The sequence below is a fragment of the Pezoporus occidentalis genome, unplaced genomic scaffold (assembly GCF_034315485.1).
Source record: "Pezoporus occidentalis ecotype Australia unplaced genomic scaffold, CSIRO_AGI_Poc_V1 ctg19, whole genome shotgun sequence".
NCBI lineage: Eukaryota > Metazoa > Chordata > Aves > Psittaciformes > Psittacidae > Pezoporus > Pezoporus occidentalis.
Genome location: NW_026913748.1, coordinates 12,870,357 through 12,886,121, shown reverse-complemented (window position 1 = coordinate 12,886,121; position 15,765 = coordinate 12,870,357). Strand labels below are relative to the sequence as shown.

At 34.4% G+C, this 15,765-nt stretch overlaps 1 protein-coding gene across 23 annotated transcripts in view; it reads right to left on the bottom strand.

Moving 5' to 3' along the window:
• The window catches only part of C2CD5 (C2 calcium dependent domain containing 5), a 60,487-nt gene that overhangs the window by 26,339 nt on the left and 18,383 nt on the right, over window positions 1-15,765 (bottom strand). For 8 of the 23 annotated variants that reach the window (XM_062616847.1, XM_062616853.1, XM_062616835.1 and 5 more), the window contains one exon: window positions 10,794-10,902. In XM_062616847.1, coding sequence (XP_062472831.1) covers window positions 10,794-10,902 — 109 coding nt within the window. Of the gene's footprint in view, window positions 1-8,947; window positions 9,014-10,793; window positions 10,903-15,070; window positions 15,104-15,765 lie in introns of those variants that run through there. The other 15 variants (XM_062616839.1, XM_062616829.1, XM_062616836.1 and 12 more) reach the window with 4 other exon arrangements.

Genomic DNA, 15,765 nt, shown 5'->3' with positions numbered 1-15,765 from the left:
GGCAGCTGGCTATAAACCTTGACTAACAGCCACATGACTTTTTGTACTTCACAGAAGAACACCTGCAAAGAAGAAGTAACCTTTTTCTGGACATAAAAACAAAAAGCCAATTTTACTAAATCATCACTTTTCTCTTCACACTTTTAGGTACCATTTGGCAAAAACTGTTCCTACTTGTCACCAATGACCTTTCTAGGATAAAAAGTGCAAGAAAATGTAAAGTCATGATGGAGTTGGAAGTGAGAAACAGGTGAAGTGACTGGGAATGAACAGGGAAAGTGCTGTGGAATAAAGAATAAGATTACAAACAAGAATATGACACCAAAGAGGTATGTAGCCACAGTAAAAACTAAAACAGAAAGAAATGTTGAAAGGGAACAGATAAGCTTAAGGGGAACAGAAAAGGTAGAAATAATGACGGGTCCCAAACCCTATGCAAACATTCAACTTTCCTCCACATAAATTTATAGTTTAATTTAAAGTTTAAAAACAAGTTTCTAGGACAGTTAACACACCTAAATCATCTAAAAGAACGCCATATCATAACAGAAAGCACATATCAACACTGTCTTGCTAAAACAGCATTTGACCCTTTACTCTGCTCAACATCAGAATTAACTATTAACTCGAGTAATATAATGGATAATTTTTTTATTCTTATTAGAGATAAGAATAATTTTCCAGCCATTGTCTTCAGTGTTATTTAAAAAAAAAAACAACTAACAATTCTAATTGTACAACTTAAATAAATTCTATAAGAGTCATGCATAAACAAGTGTTTGTGAAGAAGCCTGGGCCCTCTGCTTAAAACATTTAATCAAGTGGTTTTTTTCTTCCAGAAATAAGCCAAAAATACAGATCAGTATGCTTATACAGAAACACTGTACATTCAGTTTACATGAACTTACCTTTGCATATTAAAACGCAAAATGATTGTCTACAATTAAAATCAAACACCATGACATTGCAATAATAAATTGATACAAAACACTGAATGCAGTGCAATGTGTAGCATTCATATTCTTCTGACAATTATTTTCACAAGCAGCCTTTTTTGACACATGAGCCACACAATTTCACACGGGGATGCCACTGTAGCATTTACAAGTTTAGTAAAGCTAAGGATTTACATAAACAATTAGAGGAGTTAGGGAAGCAGGATGGCATGTGTCCAGTACACTCTGTAAGAGTGTCTGTTTGGTTTTTGCTAAGGCAAAAGCTTAAGAACTAAGGGTTTGCAAAGCAGATTCAGCAGACAGTAGCCAGAAACAGTGGGTATTTTGGCGCATGCTTGGATCAGGTGACAGTACAGACTGAAAACTATGGCAGCTCACTGAAATGGTTACAGAAAGTAATGGCCCTGGATTCTAGGTGGAAGCAAAAAGGCAAGCATACATAGCACTCAATCACAAGCTTTTCTAGCAAATCTACCGAGTAGTTTATAGCAAGGTTTATCTAGAACTTTCAGCAAAAAAGTCTGCAAAAGTTACACTGCTCTTATGAGCCCTTTAATGGAAACCAAAGGCTGAGTATTAAACCTACATTGATAGTTTTTTCTAAATTGGCATGATACTTATAACAAAGTAGAACCAAAGCACACTTTCTACAGTTGAAGAATTGAGAAAATGTCAACAGTACAGTATACTATCAAAATAATGCCAAATCAAACCTCCTCCAACTGAAACTTTCCAAATTTAGTAAACAGCTTTACAAGATACAAACAGCACTGTATTTATTTTGTGCCCTAAATGTCCTTTGAGTCAATTCTATCCACTGCCAATTCATCTATTGTTTTCCTTTAAAATATGAGGTGGACCTCTATGAAGCTGTAGTGTTGACAACACCCTGTCCAAATCTTTCACCTGGAAATAACCCTATACACTATCTCTACTTTCTGATACATAAGAAGAGACACCTTTACAAGGTTATTTGCTAGAGGTTCACTTCTACAGGGCCTTTCTAGATTTAGCCACAATCTGCATTATGCTAGGTCCATACCGATTTCTTAATACTGCAGAAAAATTAAGAATGGTCTCTTGACTCCAGAAATCATACTTAAGAGTTACTGTGTTGAAGCTGAATCCCTAGATATCCTGAGACAATTACTCTGAAGTAGGAAATGTATGATTAATTTCAACCTATTTTAATATTGTATAAATTAGTAAATATTTTTATTTACAATGTAACATTGAAATGAGGTGGAAAATCATACTATAAAGATTTTCAAAATCTACAATGACTCATTGTTCTGTTGTCTCAGCAATGGCAATGGAGACACCAATAACAGTCTTTCAAGTTCAATCTCTGAGTCTTTCACTAGGCAAAGCCATTATCCACATCTTCCTTATCCCCTTATTCTTGCATTATCTTCTTTAAAACCTATTAATCTGCTTACACAGAAAGAAGTGTGGAGATTTTCTCATAGGTTTGTTTAGTGGTTTTGTGTTGGTTTTGGTGGGTTAGGGGGATGTTGGGTTTTTTGCTTTGCTTGCTTATCTTTCTAAAATATGATTAAATAACTGTATAAAAAGTCATATCCCCTTGTCTGTGAAGTTTAAACACAAAATTTGGGTAGCGAGTAACTAAACCTACAACAGACTAACCTAAACTTTGGAGTGATTTTCAAAGCCACCCCATCCTTTTTTAAAAAATTACTCTATATTCATCTTTAAGACCAAAAGATGTGAAAATGAAAACATTGCTTACAATACGGAACTGAAGGAAGTAGATTACTGGGATTTATCAAATGAAAACTAAGATACACTAAAACATCAGGAAACAGTGCAACCACACCACCAAAGAGAACAGGTATATTTACTTACTCCTACAAAGCTTAAACTACGGACAAAACATCCAGCCTAGAGAACAATATTTAATCGGTGCTTTTCTGCCAGATGAGGTCAGACAGCACATATCCCACTTCTCAAAACTAAAATGCTGAATGAGCAAAAAAGCAGGTTTAAGTTTGGATGTTGACAAAACCCTTAAATTACTGAAGAAATGAATTTACGAACGTTTAGGATTAAAACTGCATCCAGCTTTCGCGCATTTACATGGCAGGATATTTTAACTGGCTGATCTTATAAGCTTTATGACCAACATCATTAAACACAAATATTTTATACAGTCTACCATTACACGGTATCTCTGACATGAACTAATTTAACTTTGTAAATATAAACAGAATGCCCAGATTAAAAACAGAAAGTAACTTCTTGGACTGTCACACTGAAAAAAGCAAACCTCCACTGTTCTACACTTTGTCTATCAGACACCTTGCAAGTTGTATATGTAATCAATCTTAGAAATAAACATACAAGAATCACTTGGACAGACTACAGCGTAATTTAATCTTTTCTAAATATTAAAGGTAATCTTTGAGGCAATAGTTTTCCATGAATTGGTTCAACAAAATCTACTACCAATACCAAAAAGCATTATCTACAACCACCATAACAGTAATACATCCTATAATTTATGCTTTTAATCATAGATGAAGGTCTGACAGGAACTGCACAAGCTGCAAAAAAAGTATCATCTCTACACAAACAAACAAAAATCCTGCAATAATACCAAAACCGCAGTAACAGTTTAATTTATAGCTAAAGGAAACCACCTTGTGATACAAATAAAGTAACTAAAAAAAAAAAAACAACCAAAACCAAACCAGAATTTTAAGACAAAAGATACTTATAATGTACATATTAAAAATTAAACAACATTAAATTATTAAGTTAACACCATATAAAGATTTAAACCTCACCATACTTCCTTAGAATTATAAAAGTTCAAAAGAACTGTCCAGGCATCATAAAATGTTAAATATCAGAAATTAATGCATCACTGCCAGACTTAAATATGTAACTTTGTCACTCCAGCTTTTAATTATTTCCATCAGTCATTCATCCTATAATGGTGAAGTCCTCACAGCTTGTTCCTCTAATCATGAGTGGACACTACAATAGATCTAGGAATCTGTTTTAATTGACCCTATTAAAGTAACAAGGGCACGGTCTATCACTTTGAAGAGCTGCTAGGTAAAACCGAAGCTTACTATATCTTGTATCTCTCCACTGCTTTGTCATCTTGGCACAAAAAAAAACAAGATATTTTAAAACATACCCAGTCTTTAAGGGGTTACTGCCGTTCAGATGACGGCAATAAAGGGGCTACCACACAAAGCTGGAGATGCTAAACTGTAACAAGACAAGTCTGCTTAAACCACATTTTATCTATTTTATAACTGGTATCACAAAATTAACTAAAAGTATCATTCACAGCTTTATACAAGCCAAACTATCTGGAACCTGAAAACAAGCAACAATACTACTAGTTTATCTAATAGAGTCCTTGAAAGAAACACAGAATTTTAAACAAAAGTCATCTCTCAACAAACATGGACAGAAATCCACAGACAAGATTGTTGCTTTCCTGCCGACTGCTATGCAGTCTATCTATCCCACTGCACAACTGCAGAAACAGGACATTATTATTTTGCACAAAATTATACCGCCTCTGTATTTCCTATTCACTGTTTACACTCCTCAGGCTTTTATTTGCTACATTCACAGAACCTCTGCATTCATTATTTCTATACACTCACAACCATTTGTTTCAAGACAAACCAGTCAAAGAAGCCTCTCTAAACTGGATCCAAGGAGCCTTTCCTACAGTGCCTTTGGAGTTCAGGACCTCAATGAGACCACATTAAGAGAGACCAAAACCTTGAAACTTACAAAACCCACTGAAAATATTAGTGCAAAAGGTCAAAACCAAATTGCAGTAACAGAACCCAAAGTACAAACTGAACCAGAGAGAAGAATAAAACCACGATATTTCCTTAAAGAAACATGGCATATCAAGGATCTTCAGTCTCAGCATTTCGAAGGAAAATCTCTTGTGCCTAGTTCAACTCAGATAATGATCTTATCCATTAACATTTAACCAGACTATTTCTATAATACTGTTATGGTCAGTTAGAATTTGTGTTATCTGCCATTTTCCTACAATACTGTCTATAGACATTTTACAGGGACATGTTTATCTGTAATTTAGTTGGGAAGGCATCCTTTCAACTAGAATCATTCTAGTTTTCTTCTAACAATAATATATTTTGAGCCAGACAAGGAGTTCTACACAAGTGTATCTTTGCAACAACAGAATGACATAAGGCTGAAAAAATTCATTTTAATCCACGAAGGAAATTATATCAAGATATCAGTTTCAGCCAAACCCTGTGTTTTTAAGTTAGGAAGAGTTATGAGCAAGAAATACAATTTTCTGCAAGATCAAGGTTTTCTCTCTTTTGTACCATCAATTCAAATCCGAACTGCAGTGGTGCAGTAAGCAACAGCTTTATTGGAGCATTTGTGCAGTGAGAAGTCTATGACGGCTTTCACACTGTTGGTTAAATTTCAGGGAGACTTTTAAATCAATATGAACACATTAAATAGCATTACTATTAGGCAAAGAATTCTAAACCAAAGATTTTAAATGCCAAGTTTATTGAGTTACAAACCTCTAACAGAACACAGGAATACTATTCTATACTGAGAGTGACCATGACTTATTCAGTTACACAAGTATCTACTCAGAACTTTCCAAAAGAAAAATACTGCACAGTCACAAAGCAAATTATTTAATGAACATAGGGGTGCAACTGCTTCAAAAAAAGGATATTCAAACACCACTCACATTAACAATAAAAAACATGCAGGAATATATACTCTTCTGGGAATTGCAAAAAATAGACTAAAATATTACTGAAAAACATCGCACCCCTTGCTCCGTTCAGAAAAGCTTCTGACAACTGCCTTAACCTCACACTATCATATCAAAACACACTGATGTACATGAAGTCAACCTGGAAATTCTCCAAGAAAAAAGCAAGAGGTCAAGCTTAACATGTTGGTTTTCTACTAGTTCCGAACTATAGCCACATCAGACAAAACCAGAAACATTCTGACCTTTCCTACTGCGTTTACAAGTATGCCACATTTACACCCCAGGCAGCAGCATGAAATGTAATTCAGGCTTTCACTGTATGTTTGTGTTTCTGTGAAAGAAAAGCATTCAGTTGCAGAACCAAAACATGTTCAAGCTCTCCTCTTACATTTCCTCATATACAAAAACAAGAGTTCTGGAGAATTTCACACTCCCACAGCAACTCCTGTGCTCCTTGGGTATCACACAAGATCCTTAGGATTTTTCTTAATCTTTTTCTCCTTCCTATTTCTAACTACTGGAGCTCAAGAATCACTCCTGAAGCAGCTCCCTCAATAAGGAATTTAAAAGTGCAATTATGTGATAACACTGCATGTGTTGGTGCTATGAAACAGATATATGCAAAAGCAGTCTACTCAGCGAGTTCCTTGCACTTCTTAAGGAACCTTGAACATCAGAGGGAAATTTTAACAAAGACCCTGTCTCCTGGATCGGGGACTCCTTTCATGTTTCCATATTTATAGTACATCTTCAACATCTTTTTTCAGAGACAGCATCAGTGTATTTCCTCCACTTTACTATATACCCTCTTTTCTACTTTCATTTTTCAGAATCATCTCAATCATCACCTTTTTTGTAATTTTAAAAGCACTTGAACAATTTTGTCATTGAACTATAATTCACAGACGTTTTAGTAGCTTGTTTTCCATTCATGAAACAGTCTTTAATTCCACGTTTGATTTTCAAGTATTTTTAAATCTTTTACTTTTCACCATGAGCAGATGGTCCTGGTACATCTTACAAACTTAATTAAATAAACCTCCTTGCCATTGGCAAAAAAAGAAATATCCTTCTATGCTACTATGCAGGTTACTAGGAAGGCTTAAACAAAGCCTGAACATTTTCAAAAAGGAAAATAATTTTAGCTTACTTATGGCTGTGATTACGTTCTTGTGAGTGTAAGCATAATGTAAAGATGTAGTATTATTTTCCTTAAGCTGTATATATCCTTGTTCTCCTTAAGGCCAAGTATCAGCCAGCAATGACAGAGCTGGCAATAAGCTCTGGAAGGTAGAGATTAATAGAAATTTTCTCCTTTGGTTTCTCAGTGATGACAGATCTGCACAGCATATTCATTATTCCAATCTAAGACAGAGTAACTTGTATGTAATCTGCAACTCTACTATACATCACACACCATATGTGACAACTGATCTGCTGTCTTCCTCCTTTCTTCTTCATTCAGCCAACATACCTAGCTCTGAAAAGAAACATACTTCCATAAGCATAACCTGCTCAGTCCCTAACCAGTAGGATTAATCAAGACTGTTACTACAGAGCTGCTGATACCCATCAAGGTTGCAGAAATACAGACCTCATCAGCAAGATGTTAACTCCAAAATTACTGTTGGGTTTAAACCTCCCTACTACAACATTTTTGGGAAACAAACACCTCTGGGTATAATATATTTGCCTTATTTTTTCTGTCATTTCTAAAGAATTTAGGGTACTGTTTTAGGTATTCTATTGAAAAATGAACTCCTGACTTCCCCTTACCTTCCTAGGCTTACATTTCTGAATCACTTTCTAGCCTAACTCAATATATGTTTAGTGACTGCACATATCTCACTCCATTATTCTAATAAAACTCTTCCACAGTAACATCCTACTAAACACTATATCAAAGAGGCAACAATTAATTTGAACTTTTCATGGCAGCATATGAGACAAAAATATTTTCGGTGCATTTTTAACACCTTGATTCAGACTATGCTGTACCAGTAACAGATCTGAGAATTTCATAATACTAGTTTCATACAGAAAGTAAAATTAATTTTAAAATATTATCACTTTAGTACAAGCAAATAAAACTAGCAAAACCAGAAATCTTCATAATTATAATGTTACAGGATGGTTATTGCAGCAAGAAACAAGGATACCTGGAAATTCAAACTGAAGTTTAGAGCAGGACACAGAGCTGCACTGCAACAGGGAAGTACCAAGAAGGAAAGTTTGTTTCAAGTGGAAACAAACTCCCACAGGTCAGCTTTATACCTTTCTACGCTACCAGCTTTAAAAACATTGACTATTGGCAAGGGCTGCTAGTTTGGGTATTATAGAGAAGTTATGCCTGCCTTTCTTCCAAAGCATGTTATGTTTCCGGAGGAAAAGGGGGGTGGGGGTAAAAGTCTTTATTTCACCCCCTAACAGGCCAGTACTGTATGTAGCTTTTCAGTAGACTGCCTCATCAACTCATCCATTATTCTCTGCACCACTGTATAAGGAAGTTATACACTTTGATCCCTAAAACTGCATAAAAAATAGAATATTGGGGCTTTTTTTTCAAGTTAGGTGTTAAAGTGATTAAAAAGTTCAAATAATTATGCTTTAATACCTGAAAGCTGATTGCATTTTACAATACAAGATTTATGAACCAACCAATCCTGGATGATATACTATACTTTCTCTTTAAATTTATAGTCTTCGTCATCTATTTTCCATTCTCTCAGACAATTTTTATATCTGTTATTTAGAACAAATACATCCATCAATTTCCTGAAATTAACAGTACAACTGCTGTTGAAGAAAGTGTAAGCTCATGCAAAACAAAACAAAACTCACCAATAACCCCCTACCCTCAAAGTAACCAGAAAAAAAAAAAAAAAAAAAAATTCACACCTGGTATTATCCCAGTTTTATAAAGAACTCTTTCCCTAAATTATTTGCTTCATGGACACTGAGCTGAAAGCGACTACAAAATAACCAGTGAACATTCAGCTTTCCAGATTGATATTATTCTTAGCAGTACTACTTTATACTAAAACAATGTTTTGCAATTTTTAAGAAAGCCTTTAACAACATTAAAACAAGACATTTAGGCATCTGATGATTAAACATTTAAATTTGAAGCATTAACCTAAATACCCTACAGCATTTCTAAGAACTTCACTGAGCTGCCATAATTTCTGTCAGCGTATGTAGTACTGAATGACTAGTAAAATACCTGAATTGAAACTATTCCAGTCTAGCAGTTTGTATGATCTTGTGTTACCCATAATTCCGACAAAGGCTGAGTTCAAAACAGCAAATTAGTAGATCAGTTATAGGAGCAGAATAGTGAAAAAAAACTACCAACAAGAACACAATTGACAACACCACTCCACAGGAACTGGAAAGACACAGACAGCAGAGTTAATAAGAGGCTGAAATAGAAAGGGAAAAAAGGAGCATGCTATAGCAATCTAGCAGTAGGCGTGATCAAAGTGTACAGTATATAGCAGTTATTGTCTTATCAATACTTCTCGATCCACCTTCAAAAGTTCTTTCCTTTGCTACATTTTCCTGTTTGCCAGTTCGTTTCCTTTACCATTTTACAGAATTATTTGACTTAATATTTCATCACAGCATCAGAATTCCTTTTTTCTACTTCTTCACCTTCCCTCCCACAGCCATGTGCCTTCATTTCCCCTTTTGTTTTCATTGTTTTGCAATATACTGAGTTCAAAGTATCATGCATCTTACATTCACTTGTCAGGAGCAATCTACAAGTCCCGCAAAAACACTGCAAGGAGCCACTTAGTTGTGCAAATATGCATCTCTACCTTCTCTTATTTCTTATCCTGCCTTCAGTCAGTTGGTAAAAATAAAGAAGTGCATAATGCAAGAAATTAGTTTTTAAAATGTCTGAGCAAAACTGATTTGACATAAATAAGTTTACCACACAGTAAATTTTGCACATAAATAACCCGTATCAGAAATCTGTCGAAAATACAGAAGCCTAAGGCAATTTTGTGGCAAAGACAGGGAAGACTCGCATATAATTTATACTTTGACATTCCTTTTAATCTTCTCTCCAGACTGTGGAAATAGATCTTAAAAATCAGGGGGAAGGAGGAGGGGAAGAACAATACCGTGTACTCATATGCTTTAAAAAAAAACCCTTAAAGTAGGTTTTTTAATTCACATTAAATCTCAGACTTTATTTCATGTTGCCAGTTTACTGGATCTTTAAATCAACAAAAATCTACCTGCTTGCAAGATTACTTGCCTTGGGCCACAGGAAGAAGAAATAAAATGAAAAATAATTAAAAAAAATATATTTGTTTGTTTGTTTCGATTGCTTTTAAAGATGCATTTGCACAAACTTTATTACTCCTGACTAGTGCATGCAAAACCACTACAGGTGCTATTTTTTACTCTGCATTTTTGAGTGCAGCGTTAATTCCAACCTTTTACAGAGTATTCCTTGGCTTGTCTCAGCAAACATAACAACAAGGTCTTCAAAGTCAAGTCACTTAATTCTGCTGTCAGAACTAGGACATGCAAAATATACATGCTCCAGTACTGGAGTTCCAAGTAAATATTAAATAAAAATCTCAAAATACTATTCAGTATATGCTTCTAAGAACAGAAACAAAGCTGTAAAGGTTTTATAAAAAGAGATTAAAAACACATTCAGCTTAATTTTAGTCATTAATCCTTAAGAATTTCAAGGACCTGAAAATCAGCAAACATTCATAGTTAAGATTTAGTATTTCATCTTACTTGTGTTTGAATGGAAACCTGCTGTTTAATATTAAAACTTGATGCAAAAAAAATATTAAACCTTCAGTAATTCAAAGACTGTTTTTAGTGCAAAGTTACTGGATTCAAAGTTCGTCATTATTTCATTAACTCGAAATATCTCACTGAAAACATACCCTCTGAGTGACTATTATTTTTCAAGCTTAAACTGTCTGAAAAATATTGCTTTTCAATATACATTGTTCAAATACATTTTAGATATAGATAAAGTACATGATCATTACGACTGGAACTTGGGCAAGGAAGTTATTCTTGTGTTAACATACCAGGATTGTGAATGCGATCCAGGAGCTTCACAGACCGTGCACTGACAACACCACCAACGTGGACAAGAAAGCCTGGTGGAAAGGTCGTCAAGGTAAAAAATGGAAATTCCTGTTATGATTAAAAACAAACATCAAATGACTGCTTACCAACCACTGCAGATTGCCAACAAACATGCAGTGAATTGATAACTTCCCTGAAATACAAGCAAAGCAGTTACATTATGCCAAATGTCCTTCAGGCTTACTAAGCGCTATGTAACCATATGTCTTCACGTACCCACAGTATAATAAAAGCAGAGATATTATACACTGTAAAAATACTTTTCCCCCATAGAGTTGTATCTAGCACAATATTAACAAATAATCAAAACTTTACACATTTTGTTAGCAAAGCCTCTATTGGTCCACTTTTAGGATGGCAGCTAAACAACATAATTCTACTTTCATTAACTAATACAAAACAAAGAAACATTGTTCTCAATTTTTTAGGTCTCATTGTTACAACTGACTGCAGCTTGATTCTGAAGCACAGAATAGAACAAACTGTTGTCTTGCAAGAATGATGTCTTATTACAGGAAAACATACCTGCTCTGCTGCTGTCCAAACTTTAAATTTAACAAGTAAATATCTAACTTCTGGAATAAAGCATAAGTCTTCAAAATACAATTAAGTTCTTAAACTAAGGAAATATACTTTCAATTCATTTGCATAAATTAGTTTTTACTAATTCATAATTAAAATGAAAAACTAAGAAGTTTCAGCAACTACTCAAAAATGTAGTTCGTACAAGAGGCAAAGTAATTTTTCATGACACACATGATGAAATAAAACAGACATATTCGAAAGAGTTGAGCCTGAAACTCAAAGATTTAATTTTCTACAGGGACCTTCTATGGAAGGTCTAATAAACACACTCATGGGGGAAAGGTAATAGATCTATGTTCAGCAATTCTAAATGCACAGAGGCAAAAAAAGAAAAATCAAAGTCATGCAATCATTGTTTGTATAGTCTTTGCAATTGGTCAAAAGGAAAAAATAAGCACCATAATTTCATATGGGAGAAAGTATAGTATAGATTTCTTTCTCACATACTTGAAGCACTTGCAACAGTACAGTTCAGTTGAGCTTCTACCTAAACAGTATACATGCTGCAGATTAAATGAGAATCACTGTTCTTCCAGCAATACATGGCATGAAAAGTCCTCTTAAACTAAAGTCCAGTGTAGATTTCAAAAAATCAATACTTCAGAATTCTTACTATTAGAACTCATGTAACTTTTAAGAGGTCCTACAGATCTCAAGTTTGAAAATGCAGCACAGCTGCACTTTGTTAGAACCCTCTTTCACTGCGGCTCTGTAATACAATCTGTTCAGTGATTCACAAGTATACTGATAACACTTGTGCCTGTGTAATTCCATGACACTCATTCTGCCTAACTTATGTTTAAATATATAACATACATGTTTGCTGTCCCTTGAATATAGTTATTCTACACTGATATTAAAAATAAAAACCTTTCCCAGAACTACAGAAATCAATAAAAATTCTACTGCATATGCCACCTACATAAATTCCATTAAGCCTGTATTTTATAGATACATGTACACTCACACTTACATTGTGCTAAAGCAGTACATAGTGAACAAAGTCAACAACCGTGCTCTAAAGCACAAGCAAATCTGATGCTTTTTAATCTATATAGAGATTCAAAAGTTACTTTCATTTTGTTCATTTTCATAAGGCTGTGTAGTGCAAGTAATTTTAATATGTTCAGACTTCCACTCTGCCTGATTTCCTACGCTACAAACTGGAATAAAATTTTAAGGTAATAACACGGTTTTATTTCAATCAACATATTGATAATTGTAAATCTGTTATGATACATGCTAAAATCAGACCTCTGACCTATCAGTCAATTCCAGCCACAGACAACTCTGGGTAACTGACTCACTGAACCATTCTGACACGCTCTGATTCCATTAACAATGTCTCATTCATTCTGATGCAGATCATCATAATATGGTTTTTTCCTTTTTTCTTTTTTAAGCTCATTTGGAGGCTTTGGGGGTTTTATTATTATTCTATTACTCAAACACAAGTTCCAGCCTCAATTGCATGTGGTAATCTGTAATACTTCAAAATCATAAAGCTATACTTACATGGAAAACAAAGATTCCTAGAAGCCAAATGCAGTGTTTAAGCATTACAAATCTCCCGTATTACTGCAATTTGCAAAAGACTATCTTTACATCATGGTGATGCAAGAACAGAGTATTTCTGTGTGCCAGAAGACACAATGATCCTAAAGTTTCCAAGCTACTATGGTTGGTCATTTTAATACCAATTCACTATGCCATGTCAATCACTGACTGCACTGACCCTTAAAGAATTGTCACTGGTTTAATCCTTGCAACTACGTAGATTTTACAAGCAGCATTTGGAGAAAGTCTGATAAGGTTACGATAAAATCCTCATAAATATTTGTTTAGTACAGTGTTTAAAAAAATTTGTGCATACGCATACATGTATTGCTAGTATTATTTTTTTAACTTCATTACATACAAAGTCACACAAAATAATGAAAAAGCACATGGAACAAGGCTACACACACACATAACATTTGGTGTTAGTGGCAGCGGAAGCAATTCTCATGTTCCCTTCCAGCCATTCACTCATTCCCATCGTTGTACCACTCCCTCAGGTAATGCTCAAAATGCTTAGGTATGTTCATAAAGCTTTCTAGGCTGAACCAGAATAAGGAACTGGTCCATTGTTAATTTCCTGGTTGAATTATTTTTATTCTAAGCACATTTACTGTGCCATCTCACAAGGTGGTCAAACAATCTTACAATTTTTCTTCAACTGAACTGAGGGGATGGGCTGGAAAGAACATTGCTTAAGTCAGCATTTCAGCCAAAAGAGCAACACAGAGAACTGCACTCAACACAAGAGTTATCTGACAATGCTCTTCAGGTGAAGATCAACAGATCTCCATTTTGAAAAAGCAGCAGTAAAGATCTCTCAAGCACTTGCAGAATGCAGATGTGGAGGAATAAAAATTGTCCAAGTTGAGATCAACAGACACATAAAACACCACCAAGAGCAGCATTTGCCCATTTCTACCAAAACACAGGATAATTTTTGTATGAGTAAAGTAAGCTCATTTCCCACTGATGGAAATATAGCATATACATTTATAGATAAAAATATACACAAAGATAGCTGCGCTATCATTACACTTGCTATCAACAGGCATCCTGAGTATTGCTAAAAATATAGTAATGTACAACATAAGATGTTTGTGAGTTTTCCACAGCTAATGTATTTTTCCAGAAGAAATCAAGTAATATTACCCTTCCAACAAAATCTGTTCTGGTCTGCAATTAGGGTTATTTAAGTAACACATTAAAACCACATCTGATTAAACAATACCACATACCCAAATAAACTCAACTGAGACTCAAAAGAACTTAATGCATGTCAAAATACATATTTAATTTATGCCTTTTTTTCCCCCAAATGAGTGCTACCCAAACCCAGGCAAGTAATTACACTGCACTTACTATTTATGCGCATGGTACTAAATGAGACAAAATAACTTGGGTTATTCATTCTAGTTAAGTAATTCAACCTTAAGGTAACCATATGAGTTAATCGTAGCAAAAAAAAAAAAAACCACCCAGTAAGTTTTCAGAAAGCCAGTATGAACACGTTTAATCCATTAACAGTCCATATGCTTTGCTACATCATCATCAATAACTGACTCAGTAGGTTTCCTTCCCATTTTACAGCATTTTTTTCCTACTAGACAATATACAGCCCTTATCAAAACAACGTGCAAACAATTCAAGCTGTAAAAGTACAGTAAGTGCTCTTTATTTATAAATTGTTTTTAAAAAGCTTCCTAAGGAAATAACAGATCAGCCATGAAATGCCTGAAATGGTAGCAAAAATCAAAGGTAAACAGAGAAAAGCCTCTTTTTTAAAGCAGTTTTTTCAAACTAAAACATTTAAAAGCAGAAAGCCATGGATTTGTATTTAAACTGAAAATTTAACCAAAATGTATCAGCATGCAAAACAGTAACTAAGGAAAAATATGCCGATCTGATAAATGTTCCCCAAAACAACAGAATATGAAAGAATCTTGCATAAACAAGTTTACAGAGAAATCTGCAAAACTTGGGGGGGTGGGGGGGGAGGGTCAAATAATTGTTTAGAAATCCTCAAGACAAGAAAAAAGGGCTACAAAGAGTCACGCAATGTTTTGGAACATACCCGCCTTCTACAGAACCTATGAGGCGATCCTCCCTTAGCAACGGGTAACACAAAAAATGAGAAGAGAATCATCCACTTAAAATAGTAGCTATTCACTTACATTTCACAGATGCAGCTGACCTTGTTTTCAACAAACATACATGTTTCTACGCAAGTAGTTCAGGTAGTCAGAAATTATAAACTAGAATTTATTTCTGAATAGCAAAACAGTCACATTTCTTCCTTCAAGAATATAACACCACTAACAACATTTTGACAAAAGCAGCATATAAAGTTGCAAGGACTCATTCCAAATTTAAATAAAAAATGAAAACCACTTTTTTTATTACATAGTCTATTCAGCACAATAACAGATGGCATTTTTAGTCTAATAGAGGTTCTTCAAAAAGCTGTAAATCTATAAAGCCCTTTTATTGCTTGGAAAGTGATTCAGGTTTGTTTACTATTTTTAAAGGCTACACACACCATTTCATGTAATAGAACTGAGGCTATATTATGCATCAACTCCACCTTTCAAACTAAAAATTTTTGCAATTATAGATGTGATATTCACATTGTTTAAATCTATTGCAAGATTTGGCTTCTGTAAAAACTAAAACTAAATACATAACAGTGAAATATTAAACTTGCACATGCATTAGTAACTTACAGAGACTAAATAGTAATTTTTGCAATAACTGCTTCTTCCAGCACCA